This window comes from Mauremys reevesii, linkage group 4 (genome assembly GCF_016161935.1).
Source record: "Mauremys reevesii isolate NIE-2019 linkage group 4, ASM1616193v1, whole genome shotgun sequence".
NCBI lineage: Eukaryota > Metazoa > Chordata > Testudines > Geoemydidae > Mauremys > Mauremys reevesii.
The window spans coordinates 98,709,071-98,729,151 of NC_052626.1; the positions used below are offsets into that span (position 1 = coordinate 98,709,071).

General features: G+C 41.5%; 1 protein-coding gene across 1 annotated transcript in view; it reads right to left on the reverse strand.

Annotated features, from left to right (window-relative positions):
• Positions 1-20,081, reverse strand: part of ZNF143 (zinc finger protein 143) — a 78,510-nt gene that overhangs the window by 45,828 nt on the left and 12,601 nt on the right. The window contains exons 2-7 of the mRNA XM_039537197.1: positions 12,692-12,810; positions 11,820-11,912; positions 11,177-11,260; positions 10,863-10,943; positions 6,228-6,424; positions 3,676-3,750 (exon numbers count right to left, since the gene is read on the reverse strand). Of these exons, the coding sequence (XP_039393131.1) occupies positions 3,676-3,750; positions 6,228-6,424; positions 10,863-10,943; positions 11,177-11,260; positions 11,820-11,912; positions 12,692-12,803 (642 nt within the window). The 5' untranslated portion in view covers positions 12,804-12,810. The remainder of the gene's footprint in view (positions 1-3,675; positions 3,751-6,227; positions 6,425-10,862; positions 10,944-11,176; positions 11,261-11,819; positions 11,913-12,691; positions 12,811-20,081) is intronic.

Consider the following 20,081-nt stretch of genomic DNA (forward strand, 5'->3'; position numbering starts at 1 on the left):
TTAGGAAATTCTCCACCCCATCTAAATCACGTCCTTATTAGACAGGTGAGCAGGAATTACAGGGATCTTCTTTGATGTAGGAAGAAATACTTTATTGTTTTTTTTAATTACTTTTTTTGTTTGTGACCTTTTAAAGTAAAGAAGCAACTCTGTTCTTTCCTTGTCTTATTCTGTTTCTTTACAAAAAGACCCTGTGAAGAGAAAGACCATCATCCCCACTTATGTTTAAGGGGTCAGAAGTCTGAATCTTTCTCTGGGCCTAGCTTCAGAAATTGCACCCAAGTTTTCCCACTACCTTTAGAACCTCTGAGGGAAGACTTCCCTTTTGGAAAGATTTTTAAACTTTAAGTGGCACTAAGAACTCAATGAAACAGTCTTATTTTCAAAAGGAATAGAAATGTTATGTTGCTCCTTACAGGGTTGATTTGGATCAAGGCCTCCTTTGCTGCTCCCTTGCCCAAATCTCTGAGACAAGTGGGGGGCACTTGGTAGAAGAATGAAATGTTACCAAGAAGACGGAAGAGAGTGTCTGGAGGCATATACCCAGTATGTCTCCCTAAGGAAAAGAACAGCCACACTTCATCACCTTTTATGAGATAACTGGAAGCTGAAAAGCTAGATGTAGATTTGCTTAACCCAAAGGTTCTCAAACTTCATTGCACCGCAACCCCCTTCTGACAACAAAATTTATTACACAACCCTAGGAGTGGGGACCGAAGCCTGAGCCTGCCTCAAGAGGGGGGGACAAAGTCCAAGCCCCACCACCCCAGGTTGGGGGACCAAAGCTGAAGCCCAAGGGCTACAGCCCCAGGCAGGGGGCCTGTAACCTGAGCCCCACAGCCCAGGGCTGAAGTCCTCAGGCTTCAGCTTTAGCCCTGGAAGGTGGGGCACCATGCTCCTGACTCTGGAGATTTTTAGTAAGCAGTGTCCATTGGTCCCCACATGCGCTGTTCTCTTTGTGCTCTGAACTGAGGGCATAAGGCTGGCACCTCTCCAGTTCCCTCTCCTACTACAAATCCAGGAATATCCGCAGCAGAGGGAAAGAAAGGCAGGTAATGGTATGCAAATAGGGACTATACATCTTAAAAACCCTCAAGTAACCTCCTTTTCTTCTTTGGGTGATGGTCCCTGTATGTATTCCACATGAGAGATGAGTAAGCAGTAGTCAAACTGGAAGTGTGTGCGAGGCCACAGAAATGATGGCTGAGTGTAATATTGCAGTCTCCACAGCTAAATCTGTAGTTGAAGACTCGCCAAAGCGTAATATCTTGTGAAGGTGTGGAAGGAGCTTCAGATAATTGCCCTACATATCTCTAGTAGAGGTACATCTCTTACAGATAAAGAAGAGATTGCTTGCACTCTGGTGGAATGACCCTCACCCTCTCTGGGGGAGGTATGTGAGCTAGTTTCGTAGCAAAGAATAATGCAGCCAGAGATCCATTTAGAAAGACTCTGAGAATATATATCTTGACCTCTCTGCTATGGTAACAAAAAGTCTAGGTGTCTTTCTATGTGCTTCTGTAGATAAAAGGCCAGTGCTCGTTGGACAGCTAGAGAATGAAGCCATCTCTCCTCATCAAACACATGCAGTTTTGGAAAAAAAAATTGGTAAGGGGATGGTTTGACTCATGCGAAATTCTGAAATTACTTTAGTGATGAATTTCAGGTGGGGGTGGGGAAAAAAAAAAAGGCCTTTTCTTTATGAAAGATAGTATATGGTGGGTCTGCCATGAGTCCTTCCAGCTCAGTGCTCTTCTGGCTGATGTGATGGCAACTACAAAGGCAACTTTCATTGAGAGATGGGTCATGGTCCATGTGGCTAAAGGTTCAGGAGGAGATCTGGTGAGAGATGAAAGAATGAGGTTGAGGTCCCATTGAGGTCTTGGCTTCACCAATCATGGGAAGGATCTAAGAAGTCCCTTAAGGAATCTATTTGTTGTGGGATGAGTGAAGATGATACAGTCGCTGACAGGAAAATGAAAAGCACTGATAGCTCCTTATGGGGTCATTTAGCAGCAAACAGGATAAGTAGATATTCTAGAATAGCAAGGATCGCAGTGCTAGGGAATTCTGCACAACTGGTAACTATGCCACAGAAAGGGTTACTTGATGTCTGATATATTGGTTCCAGAGGTTTACTGTCTCTACACACAGAGGAAGAGATATTGTTCCTCCCTGCTTGTTTATGTAGAAGACAGTTAACATACTGTCTGACATTATCTGGATATGTCATGACTGAATGAGTGGGAGGAAAGTGTTGCAGACCTGACAGACTACTGTTAATTCCAATAAACTGATATGCAACCTGGACTCCCGAGGGGTCCAGTTGCCTTGTGCAGTATGATTGTTCATATGACCTCCCTCATTTAAGAGGCAAGTATCTGTAATGATACTCACCTCAGGTGTAGGTGTGAGGAAAGGAGTCCCCACTTGAACTTCCTCTGGCTTTGTCCACCGGACAAGAGAGGCTAGAACCTTGGATGGAACTGTTAATTGGGACTGATATTGATTTTTTCTGGTGAGTAGATCGATATTTATCCCTCTGCTTCAGTCTGAATTATTTAAGTTCAGTGTCAATGCTGACGCAAAAAACCGGGGCTATAAACTGGCCATCAGTAAGTTTAGGCTTGAATTTAGATGAAGGTTTTTAACAATCAGAGGAGTGAAGTGAAAGTCTTCCAAGGTGAGTAGAAGGGGTAAAAAACCTAACTGGCTTCAAGGCTGAGCTTGATAAATGTATGGAGGTTATAGGATGATGAGACTGCCTACAATAGCATGTAGCTGATCTGCAACTGCTAGTAGCAAATATCTCCAGCTATAGAGAATTCTTTCCTAGGTGTCTGGCTGGTGGGTCTTGCCCACATGCTCAGAGTCTAACTGATCATCATATTTGGGGTCAGGAAGGAATTTTCCCCCAGGCGAGAGATCAGGTGGGGTTGGGGGGGGGCTGCCTTCCTCTGCAACATGGGACACAGGTCACTTGCAGGTTTAAACTAGTGTAAATGGTGAATTCTCTGTAACAAAGTCTTTAAATCATGATTTGAGGACTTCAGTAACTCAGCCAGAGGTTATGGGTCTGTTACAGGAGTGGATGGGAGAGGTTCTATGGCCTGCAATGGGCAGGAATTCGGTATAGATCAGGAGTTCCCAAACTGTGGGCCACAGCCCAAAGCTGGGCTGTGACACAGTCCTAGGTGGCCTGCCATGGGCAGTGTTGGGGGGGCATTGTGTCCCCAAACTGTATACATTGGCGGAGTGGCAGCTGGTGATGGTGATTGAATGTAAATATTTTTTAAATCCTGTGAATTATTCTTCTATAACGGGAGAAATGGAGCCTGCCATCTGCACAGGTTTGGCGTCAGATAACTCCTGATAGGCAGCCCAAGGACCTGGCTCAGAGCTAAATATTTGGCGCATGAGTGCTGGAACAATTTGTATAGTGGGGGTGCTGAGAGCCATTGAACAAAACTGTAGACCCTGTATATAGTGGAAACCACTTCAAGCCAGGGCATGCTGCAGTACCCCCTGCACCCCTAGTTCCAGCCCCTATGATTTGGCATGCTTCCAGCTGTTATGGGGAAGGTGAACACTTGCACTGTAAAGACTGTTGGGCATAGAAGAGACAGAGAAAATAAAAATCCAGCAGATCCAATTATATTGTACAGTGTTACATACCTGCATTTTCTTCTCTTGTTCATTTTCACCTGTCATTCCTGAGCTACTAACACTTTCATTTCCATCAATAGACACCTGAAAATAATATGAAAGAAGAAAATTAAAATTATTTACCTGTTGCTTTTCTTCAGTGAATAATGCAAAACGGAAAGGACTCAGCTTCTGAGGGTGCACACTCATTCATAGCTCTGTTACTGCATCATCTTGAAACATGGCTACCATACGGTATATTAGCTCTTAAAAAATGTAAAATCCCACTAAAGTCACCCATGTTATAACAAAAGCCTTGTATAACTACCAAAGTGCTGAACTTCTTAAGGTTGTATTAAAATAAGGAGGGAGAGCAAGGACCAAATTTGTCCCTGATTTAACTACAGTGACTTCAAGAGATAGTTCTGTCACCAATGACTTCAATGAAGTTAAATCAGGGATGAATTTGGTTCTAAATCTTTCTTATAAGCAAACAATTTCCATCATTGTTATGTGCATGGAGTTCCTGAAACTATTAGTAAAGGGGATATGATGGCAAATTTAAAACTACAGACCAGATCATGCCCTTACAATGGCCCCTTTGATCTGTTCCAATGGCACAAACCAGACAGCAAAGGATTCCTCCAATGTGGGAGAATCCACCATAACCATTTCTACACTATCCCCAAAGCTCCTGGCACAAAAGCATACCAGTACATGACCGGAATGCTACAACCTTTGGGGACCAGTGCAGATCTTTGCCCTTCCGTAGCTGTGCTAAACGCAACTCAGTCTGGGATAGATTTCATTCTAAGAAAGAAACTTTAAGAACAGTTAAACTACCAGTATAATTTAATATTACACACCCACACACAAAAATATGTTAAAAGAACATTAAGGTTGTACTCAAAGTTAGGAAATGCCAGTATTAAGGTTGCTTGCTCTACTGTCTCTTTGCCAGTGCAGTACAAGTACCAATGGTTATCATCCAGGAGCTGGGGCACTGGAAGACTGAAAACATAAGAAAACTGCTGCTCCTACAATTAGTTTGTCCCTCATGTTTTAGTCTTCTGCATAATGTGATGTTTTATCTAAGCAGAATCTCTGAACTGCTATGCTCCATTGCAGCATCTGTGCATAAATGTCAGCTTTTCATTTTTCTGATTAAAAAGCATCTCTTCAAAGGACCTCCTGCCAAACTCAGTAGCTGTCTAGTTACCTCTCTTTCTTTAGTGCCTCATATCATGCCACGATCATCAATCTATACACTGGATCTTTCCATTTTGCCTCAAAAAAGGATCACCAACACACTACTTTTTCCTCATCATCACTTTTTCTGAAGAGAGTCATTTTACTCCTCCCCACTTTCAAATGATTGTCCTGTCAATTTTTTGGGGGGGAAGGGGTGCGGGGGAAGGGAGAGTAATCTTCTCTTACCTTTTCGATCACCTCTCAAGTCAGCCTGGCTTTCAACCAGTTCATTCTACAATGTGCCCTACTTCAGGGGTCAATGTCTACTTCTGATACTGACAATGGATCCCTCATTCTTCTTATCCTGTTTGAGATCAGTACCATTTTTAATACCATCAATACTCTATCCTTCTTGAGTGCTTTGAGTAAAAAGGTGGTGTCTCAATACTCCCCTTTTTGCTTTGAATCCTACTTTCTATCTACTCTTCCTTCATTTCTGGTGGAGGCTGTTCGCCTTGCCCTCATCCTTAACAGATAGTTAAATTGATGGTCCATTTCCCCATATAATGACATAGTCAGGGACATTTCACTGGAACCTTCAACTCTGGAAAAAACTCTCATGATGACAACAGCCAGCTCTGCATCTCCTTCAGCTCCCTCTCCAATTGTCCTATTTCCCATCAAACCGCTTGCCTGGATTCTGACCAATACAGATTACATCTTGATTTCTTGTACCAAATATACTTCTTTGCTCTCTTCCATATCTCTGTTATCACTCTGCTTAACTTACCCTCAATGACAGAAAAACTGAATCGTCCTTCATCTCATGCTGTCTCTTCCATTCCATAAATCACTTGTCTGTAAAGATGCCTCAATATCATCTCTGGAACTTTAGCAGACTTCATCCTTACCCTAACCCTTCCAACAGCAAGCTCATGACTATCTCGTCTCAACCACTGCAATTCGTTTTTCTATAGTCCTCCTACATCCAATGCTTTGTAAACTTCAGGGAGTTCTACTCTCCATTACCTTCACTGGTTTCCAAACCACCTTTTAAATTATTCAAAATCACCCTTATGATTTTCCATATATTTGCTTCTACTATACCCCTCTGATTTTCTATCCACTTACACATTTGCTATCTCACTCTGCACCTTCAGTATTTAACTTCCTGATCCCTACCTGCAACTCGACACAGTTTGAATTTACATCTTTTATTTGTGAGGCCTTGTGTATTAGGAATTCATCCTTTTTCCATCTTCCAAGCTTCTGAATAATTCCTCTAATTAATTCTCATCATATATCTTAGTTTACAAGATCTCTGTGTAAAAATGTATTGTGATGCTATGTATTAAAGAAATTATGTACAGATAAAATGTACTATAATGTACCTTGGCTGCATACTGCTCCAAAGCACTGATGGTATCTGGATCAATTGTAGCATCTCCCGTATGCAGGCCTGCTACTGTGCCATCAGCTTGAATAGCTAAGATGGTATCTGACTGTGGCATTTGAACAGTATGGTGAATGTAAGCAGTGGTTCCATCTTCCAGCTGGACTGCCTGTAATGCACTCTGGTCATAACTGTCTAAGAAATAATATTAAACACACTGTTAAGACAGGGAATAAATATCAGAGTCTGCATTTCTCCAATATAAAGGCATCACGTATGCGAAATTATCAATACATACTAAAATGCTACTGATGAATACAATAGTTTAGAAAATTGCTATCAATACCACAGGTTGAATTTGTTGTAAATGATTACTTACCCCAAAACACTTCTATTTCTGCATTACAGAAATTACAGCATTACAATTAGCCTAGCTCTTACTTACAAAGTATTACACCATATATTTTGAAATTTCTACTCTCTAGTGATCAATTAATTGTTGACACTGTGTTTTAGGATTTGTATACCAGCTTCCTGTACACTAAGAACGCAAGCATCCTTTCAACGGCTAAAGCAATGTTTTGCCATTACTTTAAAATTACATAAAGGTTAAACACTTTGCATATGGCATTGTTTACAGAAATGAGTACTCTGTGGGAAACTAATAAGCAACCACAACAATAATTTCAATATTAAGCTCATATAAAGATGTAGGGCTTCAAATATTTACCCAACATCTACTAGCCGGAGAAGTCTTCCAATCAGGTGCAAATACCTGTGCTGTCACTTCCCTCTAAGCCATTGTAACACACAGTCCCATTGGGGATTCACTACACTGTTTAGTCAGCAACTCTTGTTAGGCCTGACATACTCACTACACCTAACATTGCTGTGATGATATATACCCAAACAACATCATGTAATACATCATTGGAAAACTAATAACTCACTGGATTATTAATATTCTTGTGTGATGTAAAGAGTTATAAATATGTGCTAGAATTATGTTCTTAAAAGGCATTTGGCAACCAATGAATAACCACTGTCTACCTTAGACAAAGGAATGTGTATTTGCTTGTCTGACCAGCCTGGTCACCAGGCAGAGACAATGAAGGCACATTTATATAAAAGATAAAAAAAAAACATAAAACTAACGAGTGTGGGAGAAAGCCTCTTAACTATAAAGACAGCAGGGTCTGAACCTCAAACATAAGCACTTGAATCAGCTGATTGTCTACAATATTACTGTATTAAAAAATGTATTGAGAAAGAGGTTTTATGAAAGCCTGTGACAAACTGGTGATTAATATCAATGTAAAATGTATGCATTAACACTATATAATGAATTATTGATATGTGACGTTGCACCCCATAATGCTTTATAGAAATATGCATATGAGTGTAAATATGACATAACTGGAATATGTTTTATGCTAGATAGGCTATGTAACATGTCTCTGCAAAGGTTATGATCTACTGGATATATTCATCCTATTTACATGCATGTATCATTTTTGTATTCAAAGTTAAGTACATAGCCAATATTCATGTTTGATTTTAAGTAGCCTCAGTGAAGCAGTTGGTCAGCTTCTTGAGAAAAGACTATTCTCAGTAAGTACCCAATCAAGAAACACTTAAGCTAACAATGAACTTTGAGAGACATCAATCCACATCTGAGCTTTCCTGGGAATGTGACATTGGCCTGTAAAATTCTGAGTAATGCACGGACATGTGACTTGTCCATGTGACTCCAAAACTCCATCTTGCAGCTGGATTCTGCCCACAAGAGAAAGTCTATTTAAGCCCCTGAAAACCCCTCCATTTTGTCTTCAGCTGGCTCAAGAGATAGCCTCTCCACCCCAAAGGATACCTGAAAGAAACTGGAACGAAGGACAGTAACTACAGGGGTGTGAGTGTTTGCTGGACCCAGACTAGAAGGAGGCTAGTCTGTAAAAGAGGCTTATTGGAACATCTCTGAGGGTGAGATTTACCTGCATTTAGTTTTTTTACTGTATTAGGCTTAGACTTGTGTGTTTTATTTTATTTTGCTTGGTAATTCACTTTGTTCTGTCTGTTATTACTTAGAACCACTTAAATCCTACTTTTTGTTTTTAATAAAATCACTTTTTAGTTATTAATTAACCCAGAGTAAGTATTAATACGGGGTGAGGGGGGGGAGAACAGCTGTGCATCTCTCTCATCAGTATTATAGAGGGGGAACAATTTATGAGCTTATCCTGTATAAGCTTTATACAGGGTAAAAAGGATTTATTTGGGGTTTGGACCCCATTGGGAGCTGGGTACTTGAGTGTTGGAGACAGGAACACTTCTTAAGCTGTTTTCAGTTAAGCCTGCAGCTTGTAGGGGACATGGTTCAAATCTGAATCTGTGTTTGCAGCAAGCAAACATGTCCGTCTCAAACAAGGTAAGGTACTGAAGTCCCAAGCTGCCAGGGAAAACGGGCTCAGAGGTAGTCACAGTACATCAGGTGGCAGTCCCAAGGGGGTTTCTGTGACCCAATCTGTCACAAGATACTCACTGTTCTTATGCTTTAAAGTCTGTGACCACACACAGGGAGAAAGAGGTTTTCTCCCAGCCAGGAGGGAAGGCAACTACCTACTTGTCTCCAATGTAAATTAAGCAGTGTGAAATAAAAACAATGGAAGCCCAATTTCCATATAAATCAGCATGGGGAGGGAGACTGCACCCCTGGAAAGCCTTCCTGCTTTGTGAAGCAGGGCCAATGAAATTTGGGAAGATAGCATGGTGTCTAAATCCCAGCAGGACTTACTTTCCAAAGAATACATTTCAAAGGTTTACTGGACTATAAAAAGAAAGGGGGAAAAGAACCCCATAGCGGTCCATCACTTGGCGGATTCAAGGTGCCTGAGCTCTTGATATCACAGAATCCTGAGTCCTTCAACCAAGAGGGTTGAAGTCTCTGGAAACTGAATATTGGTGACAAACCTGCTTAGGAAAGGATTAAAAGTTAACTTTAGCAAGTACCGGTCTCTGATGTGTATTTTTACTTTTGTTTGTAACCATTTCTGTCTTTATTCCTTATACTTGATATCACTTAAACCTATGACTTTTTGTTTAATAAGCTTATTTGACTTTTACTTTAAATCCATTCTATGCTGTGACTGAAATAAGAGAGTTTGTCAAACTGCAGTGAAATTAATGAACTGCTGTTTATTCTCTCTTTGCAGCAGCAACAAACTTAACTTCTGTGAGTGTTCCAGAAGAGAGCTGGACACTGCAGGGAGATGTCTCAGGGAAATTCAGGAGTTGGGGTTCACTGTTACTCGTAAGGCAAAGTTTGGACTGGTAGAGTCCTGAGGAGTTTGCTGGCAAAGCAGACAAGCTGGTGTGGCAGGGGAATTGTCACACAGCTTAGCAGTAGCAAAAAACTCTCACTTGCTGAGGCTTAGAAGGGTAACTCAGTGACTCACAAGTCTGGGAGCCTCAGCAGATTATCACACAGGGAGACGGTTTTGGGTAAATTTAGGACTGGGAGGGTGTTTGGGTCACTGCAAAAATAACTGGGTGGTGACCTGGATGCTTGTAAGGCTGGCTATTGGTGTCAGGGCTGTGAGCCATAGGAGCATAGCACTGAAAGCACACAGAGTTGCAAGGCAGGTTGTGTCACAACCTCTCATTGGTCTGGGTTAAAATGTCACACCCACACTGCAATTTAAAGGTATAAAAGAACGGTATACTATGTATTATATGTAAATCACACAGATAACTAACTTTCACAGATTCAGGGTTTTTAGTAGCAAAGTGAAACTAGCAAGACTCTGGTAAATTTTCACTCTGGTGTATCTTGGGAAAGCCATAAGCAATAGCAGAGGCACAGCTATCTTTTTATGTGCACACTCAAGAAGCCAGCAAAACATCAGTTTATAGTCAGTCCATATTTTTTTCTTCACAACCATAAAATCTAGAAATAGAAACTCTCCTGTGTCAGATTTGGAAAGTATTCTGATACAGGAAGGAACGACTTCTAATGTGATAATGAAGGAGAGGGAAAATTTTACATTGTCCAAGTCCTTTGGTGAAGTACACCAGTACTGGTACGACATTATTTTTCCTTTCTTTCAAAGGCCAATCTAAAGTTGAATTTAAAATAAAATAAATGTGCATACTTGACTGTCAACTATGGAGTTCTTTGTGTGTTACATTGATAGGTCTTCCAAAAAGTATCAAATCTCAATCACAGGGTATTTAAAATATCCCTAGAGCTCAAGAATCTAATTCAAGTGATGCCTGCTTTTTTCTGGTTTCCTTTTTTCATTTCCAGATCCAGTTTTTCCTGAAATTAATACAAAGGTTTAAATTCTCTAGAAGTAGCATGCCTGTTTCTTTGTTAAGATTCCAGGATAGGACACAGAAATGTCCAGCAATCTTCTGATCCAGTCATTTACTACTACATTCTGAATGGGGAAATCGAACCGCTCTCAACTCAGCTATATCTAGATGTTCCTATTTAAATGCACCAAGTCATTTACAATAAGAATACTTGTAAATATGGTCATAATCTAAACATATTGTCAGAAGTGATACTCTAGAAGATAAATTACAATTAAAATGTTTCATAATATAATGAATCACACTTCAAAATGCAGTTTACCTTTTGAGGCGTGATGAATAAATGCAGTAGTTCCATCTTCCAGCTGAACTGCCTGTCCATCTTCCAGTCGCAGACTGTCCCCTGTTGGGGGGAGGGAGAAGGAGGAGAAGCATAACTTTAGGCATAACCAATCATAAATGTATTTGATTTAATGTTTTAACAGATTAGTAACTGTATGCACTAAAAATATTAACCTTCAAAGAAATATTAGATATCTGAAATTATTGTAACAATGTTTTATTGATTCTAACAATACCATGTTATATCAGTGCAGTCAATATTTTAAAACATATTCATGGATGTAATACACTTACTACTTTTTGGCATGGATACATGTTGAACATAGGCAGCAGAGCCATCTTCTAGTTGAATCACCTGGCCATCCATTAATTTACCATCTGGAACACATTATATTTATGTAAAGTATCCTATATGACACGTCACATTTTAAACCATACCACTGAAACACTCTGGAATAAAGTATTTCATAGAACAAAAATACAGTTTAACAAGTATTAACCACAGTATTAGGACATGTAAAGTGCTTTGAGATCCTGGGATAAAAACACTAAATAAAGGGCAAAGTGTTGTTATTACAAACATACCAAGTTTAGAAAACTAAACTTTTCAGGCTTTTCAATATGTAGGATGTCACTATTTAGTATGAAACTTTAAAGAAAGCCCATCTCTTTTTCAGTTGACTTCCCTGTTCTGTAGTTAGTATTGGTTTTAGTACTGGTACTAGTATAAGTAGTAAATATTTAATTTATAGTAGGGCTCAAAGACCCCAGTTGGGATCAATTCCCCATCGTACTGGGTGCTAATGAATACTCTGAAGCACCTGGCATTAGCCACTGTCGGAAGACAGGATACTGGGCTAGATGGACCTTTGGTCTGACCCAGATTGGCTGTTCTTATGTACAGTGAAGAATTATTGATTTTTAGTCAGGCACATACCTTTAGAATTGTGCTGTATGTAAGCAGTGGAGCCATCAGCAAGCGTAACTGCCTGCAAACTTACACCTTCCATGTTTTCTAAATTGTCACCATCTATTGGGGAAAGAAGTTTATTTACAGTATTGCCAACTTCATACGCTCTAAAATTGTGAGTCAAGCCCCAAAAAATCATAAGATTGACTTAAAAGCTTTTTATTAGCCTTTTGATTTTGAACCTTTGGGATACACTGAGGTCACATTAAGTTTTTATCCATAAGCATGAGAACCAAAATATTTTATTTTAAATAAAAGCTGAAATTCTCATGTAATAAAATGGCTTGAAAACTGGGGCTTTAAGAAGAACATCTAACATCGAAGACACAATAAAATCATGAGAAATGGCAGTATTACATGTACGTAATGTTAATCATTGTTCTGTGCACCATTTTGAATAAAATATAGTAATTAGGCAAAAAGTTTTATACTTTTATAAATATTAAGCATGGCCCAAAAAGCATCAACATGTTAATATCAATCTTAAAACACACAGACTCAGTTTTACAGAAAGAATGGTAATTCCAAATTATATGTAAATGATGTACAAAATAATCAAAAATCGTAATGCTATATTTTAATTTGATTGGAATCAAATTTTATACCGCAAATGCAATTATTATTTTAATTAAGCAATAATTTCATTTCAGAATTAAATTAAATTTCAGATTAATCAAATACACTATCAAAAACCAATTTGGGTTTTTTTTTTTTAATTTTCTCCATTTGCAATACACAACATCACTCCAAAGTTTAAAAGTTCAACAGGTTACATAATCTGCTTTTTCTAAATGTAAAACTGCATGATGATGTGGAGATACTTTAACCTGAATGCTCACCTTGCACAGCTACTGCTTCTGTCAAACAGAGAGTTACATGCTGAGCCTCCATCCCTCCTCCAGAAAACTCAGTCATTCCCTGAGAGTCTCGATTTATCTGGGCTAATAACATGGCTTATCTGGAAACAAATAGCAAATTTACAAAACATAAAGACTCAGAACCATAAGGAGTGACATCAAGAAATTATGTGAAATTTTATTCCATTTTCTGGATGACGCACAAATCCTAGAGGTTAAAAACAATCCCACTTTAACCAGAATTTTACTTAGCGTGTACGGATATTTTGTCTTACCTACCTCACAGAGATGGTACAAATATTTATTAGTTTCAGGAAAGTGCTTAAAAGATTAAAAAAGTGCTATATGAAATGGCCAACTATTATTTTCATGAACTTTATCACAGAGTAATTGCTAGATTTTAGGTGGGTCTGACTCTATTTATACTTCAATTAAACTTTAGGACTTATACTACAAATTAAGGCTTACTAAGCTATAAAAAGTATTTGGGCCAGTTTACACTGTACTATAATTTCTTTTCAGACTTAAAAACAACAACTTTAACAAATCACACATGGCCATATGGAGAACCCCTTGTGAGTCCTATTAAAAAGTCAATCGGACTACCCATGCAAGTAACTGCAAGTAACTGCTCAACAGTAAGACTAAGACCTGGTCTACACTACGAGTTTAGGTCGAATTTAGCAGCCTTAACCCTGCACCCGTCCACACGATGAAGCCATTTTTGTCCACTTAAAGGGTGCTTAAAATCTATTTTTGTACTCCTCCCCGACAAGGAAATTAGCACTGAAATCGGCATTGCTGGGTCAAATTTTGGATAGCGTGGACACAATTTGACGGTATTGGCCTTCGGGAGCTATCCCAGAGTGCTCCATTGTGACCGCTCTGGACAGCACTTTCAATTCAGATGCACTGGCCAGGTACACAGGAAAAGCCCCAGGAACTTTTGAATTTCATTTCCTGTTTGGTCAGCGTGGCAAACTGATCAGCACCGGTGACCATGCAGATCTCATCAGCAGAGGTGACCATGGAGTCCCAGAATCGTGAAAGAGCTCCAGCCTGGACCGAATGGGAGGTACTGGATCTGATCGCTGTATGGGGAGACGAATCTGTGCTATCCGAACTCCATTCCAAAAGACAAAATGCCAAAATATTTGAAAAAATCTCCTAGGGCATGAAGGATAGAGGCTATAACAGGGACCTGCAGCAGTGCCGCATGAAACTTAAGGAGCTGAGGCAAGCCTACCAAAAAACTAAAGAGGCAAACAGCTGCTCCGGGTCAGACCCCCAGCCTGCCGCTTCTATGATGACCTCCATGCAATTTTGGCGGGTGTCCCCACCCCTGTTCCTGGACTCCTGCAAGGGGGGAGTCTCTGGGATGAGGATTTTGGGGACAAGGATGATATGAGGAGGAGAAGGTTGAAGATAGCACACAGCAAGCAAGCGGAGAAACCGTTCTCCCTGACAGCCAGGAACTGTTTATCACCCTGGAGCCAATACACTCCCAACCCTCCCAAGGCGGGCTCCTGGACCTTGAATGTGGAGAAGGGACTTCTGTGAGTGTACCTTTGTAAATATAATACATGATTTAAAAGCAAGCGTGTTTAATAATAAATTTGCCCTGAAGAATTAAAGAAACCAAAAGACTGTGGCTTACGATGGCTGCCTGCAAGCCGAATTCTGTTGCCCAGCCCTGTGTGTGTGATCTCACACACGAAACCGGCAGGCCCTCAATATAAGAGGCAAAATGCGACCTTGTACTCTAAAATGTGTCTTTTTAAATACTACTCTCCCTTTTATTTCCCCCTACCGCAGCTGCAAATGTTTCAACACTCCCCCTATCATCTCTGTCCCAAAGGCTAACACAGATAAGGTGGTGAAAACAAACACACTGGTGATGAAATGTTCTCAAGCTCATGCAGTCCTCCCGCACTGAAAGAGCCCAGCAAAATGTGTGGAGGCAGACAATGTCAGAGTCCAGGAAAGCACAAAATGAACGTGAGGACAGGAGGGACGCACGAGAGGATAGATGGCTGGAGCAAGAGGAAAGGTGGCAGCAGCATGATGAGAGGCGGCAGGAGGCAATGCTGAGGTTACTGGAGAATCAAACTGATATACTCCGGCATATGGCTGAGCTGCAGGAAAGGCAGCAGGAGCACAGACCGCCGCTTCAGCCCCTGTGTAACCGACTACCCTCCTCCCCAAGTTCCACAGCCTCCTCACCCAGATGCCCAAGAATGCGGGGAAGAGGGGCTCCGGGCACCCAACCACTCCCACCCCAGAAGATTGCCCAAGCAACAGAAGGCTGGCATTCAATAAGTTGTGAAGTGCAGTGAGGCCTTCCCTCCTCCCCCACCCCATCTGGGCTACCTTGGGAGTTATCTCCCTATTTGTGTATCAAATTAATAAAGAATGCATGAATTTGAAACAACAATGACTTTATTGCCTCTGCAAGCGGTGATCGAAGGGGGGAGGGGAGGGCGGTTGTTTTACAGGGAAGTAGAGTGAACCATGGGGGTGGGTTTTCATCAAGGAGAAACAAACAGAACTGTCACACCGTAGCCTGGCCAGTCATGAAACTGGTTTTCAAAGCTTCTCTGATGCGCAGCACGCCCTGCTGTGCTCTTCTAATCACCCTGGTGTCTGGCTGCGTGTAATTAGCGGCCAGGCGATTTGCCTCAACCTCCCACTCCGCTATAAACGTCTCCCCCTTACTCTCACAGAAATTGTGGAGCACACAGCAAGCAGTAATAACAATGGGAATATTGGTTTCGCTGAGGTCTAACCGAGTCAGTAAACTGCACCAGTGCACTTTTAAATGTCCAAATGCACATTCTACCACCATTCTGCACTTGCTCAGCCTATAGTTGAACAGCTCCTGAATACTGTCGAGGGTGCCTGTGTATGGCTTCATGAGCCATGCCATTAAGGAGTAGGCTGGGCCCACAAGGATAACTATAGCATTTCAACATCCCCAACGGTTATTTTCGGGTCTGGAAAGTAAGTCCCTTCCTGCAGCCATTCAGACAGACCAGAGTTCCTGAAGATGTGAGCGTCATGTACCTTTCTTGGCCATCCCACATTGATGTTGTCCCTTGTGATCCACCAGTGCTTGCAGCACCATTGAAAAGTACCCCTTGCAGTTTATGTACTGGCTGCCTTGGTGCTCTGGTCCCAAGATAGGGATATGTGTTCTGTCTATCGCCCCTCCACAGTTAGGGAATCCCATTGCAGCAAAGCCATCCACTATAACCTGCACATTTCCCAGAGTCACTACCCTTGATAGCAGCAGCTCAGTGATTGCGTTGGCTACTTGGATCACAGCAGCCCCCACAGTAGATATGCCCACTCTAAATTGATTCCCGACTGACCGGTAGCTGTCTGGCATTGCAAGCTTCCACAGGGCTATCGCCACTCGCTTCTCAACTGTGAGGGCTGCTCTCATCTTGGAATTCTTGCGCTTCAGGGCAGGGGAAAGCAAGTCACAAAGTTCCATGAAAGTGCCCTTACGCATGCAAAAGTTTCGCAGCCACTGAGTGTGGTCCCACCAGTCTGTGCTTGTTTCTTGGGCCCAGAACTGGCGTTCCATGGCATGAACCTGCCCCATTAGCACCATGATGTCCACATTGCCAGGGCCCGTGCTTTGAGAGAAGTCTGTGTCCATGTCCTCATCACTCATCACTGTGCTGCCGTTACCTCCTCACCTGCTTTTGCAGGTTCTGGTTCTGCATATACTGCAGGATAATGTGCGAGATGTTTATAACGGTGATAACTCCTGCGGTGATCTGAGCGGGCTCCATGCTTGCAGTGGTATGGAGGAGAGCAGAGATCCAGCGGAAGCGGCGGATGACGGAATAGATATTTATAGAGAGATGCCACGAGCATAGATATTTATAAAGAACGACGAGAGGACCTGCGAGGTGGATTCATGAGAGCACAGTTGCAGTGGAAACGGGAGCCTATGACAGCCAACATGGAGAAATTCGCTATCGATCAATACAGGAAAGAAGAGTAGCAGCGGAAGCAGTGGATGATGGAATAGATATTTATAGAGAGATGCCACAAGAATAGGTATTTATAGAGAACAACGAGCGGACCTGCGAGGTGGATTCATGAGAGCAGGAGAGCAGAGTTGCAGCAGAAGCGGGAGCCCATGACAGCCAACATGGAGAAATTCGCTATCGATCAATACAGGAAAGAAGAGTAGCAGTGGAAGCAGTGGTTGGAATGCCAGTTTTTTCGACCTATTGCACCATCTGCGGCCAGAGCAGGACAGCAGAGTGGCAGCGGTGGTTGGAATGCCAGTTTTTCCGACCTATTGCACCATTTGTACCAGAGCTGGAGAGCAGAGTGGCAGCGGCAGCTGGAATGCCAGTTTTTCTGACCTATTGCACTGTCTGCAGCCAGAGCGGGAGAGCAGAGTGGCAGCAGAAGCGGTTGTTCGATGGTTAGCAGTCCTACTGCACCATCTGCTGAAAGCAATACGGCGCCCGCATGGAAAAAAGGTGCAAAATGATTGTCTGCCATTGCTTTAATTGGGGGGGGGGGGAGGCGGGGCGGGCTGACGACATGCACCCAAAACCACCACCACAATGTTTTTGCCCCATCAGGCATTGCGAGCTCAACCCAGAATTCCAATAGGCAGCGGAGACTGCGGGAACTGTGGGATAGCTACCAACCATGCAACACTTCGGAAGTCGACGCTAGCCTCAGTATTGTGGATGCACAACGCCAACTTAATGCGCTTAGTAGGGGCACACACAATCGACTGGCTTGCTGAGTGACCACGGACAAGTCACTTTCCCCGCTCACTTCAATTTCCCCATTTGTAAAATAGAGATAGTGATACTGACTTCCTTTGTAAAGAGCTTTGAGATTTAAAGATGAAAAGTGCCATCTAAAAGTTAATTAAATTAATTATTATTAATGATGATGGTCTAAATTCTTAGCACTTGCACAGTGCTTTACATAATGACTGGAGAACACTCTGAGTAACTAATTAATTTCAAGGCACCTCTCTCAAATAGGTTGAAACTAACTATCACCATTCTACAGATGGGAGGACAGAAGCAAGGAAGTTACTTATCTTGCCCATGACTACATTTTGAATCTGGCAAGGATTAGAATGAAGGAGGTCCTGGCCATCAGCCCAGTGCTCAGTCCACTGGATTGTGTTGCCTCTCTTATATTCATACAATACATCCTTCAAAAGGCCTGCTGTAGCTGAAAACTGGAAAGTTGCTAATATGGTATTTGTCTTTTTTAAAAAAAGGCAAGGGAGATCATGAGAATACAGCTGGATTACAGAATGGAACACTTAAATAAGAAGTATAGCCTGACAGGGTCAAATCATCATGCCTGTTGTATGATAAAACATCTGCTTTTATCTGCAGAAAAAAAGATAAATTTCAGTGATCTAGTCACAATTATTTACTTGAATTTTCAAAATATTTTATAAAGTCTCTCCACAAGAGGACAAAGGGAAAAACTAAAAAAATTAAAAACAAAGAGTCAGTGAACTTCTGACAACTCAGTGCAGACTGAGGTTGACAGCAAGGGTAACCTAATGGTTGTTACAGAAGCCACCACTGTTTAATATACTCAATTAGACACAAAAAAACCCTAAGTGAAAAGAACGCTATTAGGCTTGCGAAGTCAAGCACTCAAAAGTTAGAAAATGCCAGAGTTAGGGTCATCTCTGCATCCTTAATTCAGGTTCCTTGTGCCTATGTATTATTATAATGTTCTAATTACATAATCATGTATTATTGTTTCCATAGGACCCCTGCCTCATGCATTACCCGGGATGGGCAGTATTCAATTGAAGAGTAGCTATTCAATATTTTGGTTTATCCTCATTTTTTAATGTGTGGCCTTTAAACCTTATTTACTACATACTACGCTCAGAAGACAGAATTAACTTCCTCATGGGCTTTTTTATGGTATTCTTCACTTAGTAACAGGGTACCTCTACACAGAAAACAATAAAACCCTGATTCCGTGCATCTGAAGAAGTGAGGTTTTTTTACCCATGAAAGCTTATGCCCAAATAAATCTGTTAGTCTTTAAGTCCTTGTTGTTTTAATAAAACACTGCGACAGCAGTGAGTCTCAGAGCCCAGGTCAGCTGACTCAAGCTCCCTAGGCTCATGCGGTGGGGCTAAAAATAGCAATATAGATATTTGGGCTCAATTTGGAGTCTAAGCTCCAAGATGCTCCTTCCCCACTGGGTTTCAGAGCCCAGTCTCCAGCCTTGGCCCAAAAAACTACACTGCTTTTTTTAGCTCCAAGTGAGTCAGTGGAACCCGGCTCTTAGACTCACTACTGTGGATTTATTTGGGTTTTTTATTTTGCTGTGTAGATGTATTCATAACACCCCCATCAGGAGTGTATTACAGATGGGGAACTGTCTCAGGCCAAAAGCATCCAGTAATTGTGGGCATCCAAACAGATTTCTAGCACCTGATTTTTCAGAGTACTTAGCATTAGATAGTACCTTATTTGGCCAAATCAGTGGGAGCTGTGCTTTCAGCTACAGCTGTGAGTGCTCAGCATTTCTGCAAATTAGACCCCAGGTCTCAAGCTGGGAACCCAGAAAATGAGGATGACACAATTAGTGACCACGTGTGAAAAGGTTGGTTTAAGTCATCTGACTAGCATTGCACCAAGAACTCTGAGGCAGAGGCAGGGATAAAATCCAATTATTCAGGGCAGCATTGACTTGCCAGGGCCTTAACCATGAGACCATCTTTTCTCTTCCTGCAACTCCCTGCCTCATTCACTACATTCCTTCCAATTTCTGAAACAAATAAGGCAGGAGGCCTAAAGTCAACAGTCTTCTTCACTGTATAACTCTGACATCCCTAGAACACGATCTGTCCTCGGCACTGAATGAGTCAAAAAATAGTACACTAAAACCTCAGCGTTATGAACACTTCAGAGTTACGAACAATCTCCATTCCTGACATGTCTGTAAGTCTGAACAAAACGTTATGGTTGTTTACAACTGAACATTGAGTTAAACAGCTTTGAAACTTTACTATGCAGAAGAAAAATGTGGCTTTTAAGCATCTTAATTTAAATGAAACAAGCACAGAAAGTTTCCTTACCTTGTCAAATCTTTTTTTTACTAGTTTATGTTTAACACAGTACTGTATTAGCCTTTTTTTGTCTCTGCTGCTGTCTGATTGCATACTTCTGGTTCAAATGAGGCATGTGGTTGACCAGTCAGTTCATAAACTCTGGTGTTCTACTGTATGGGATCATGTAATTAAAGACTATCATAATGCATAAGCACAAGTAGGCCAAATTAAGGTAGCAAAGGCAACCTTAATTCTGACATTTTGTAAAGTTTGTTTGCTGGACTTCGTAAC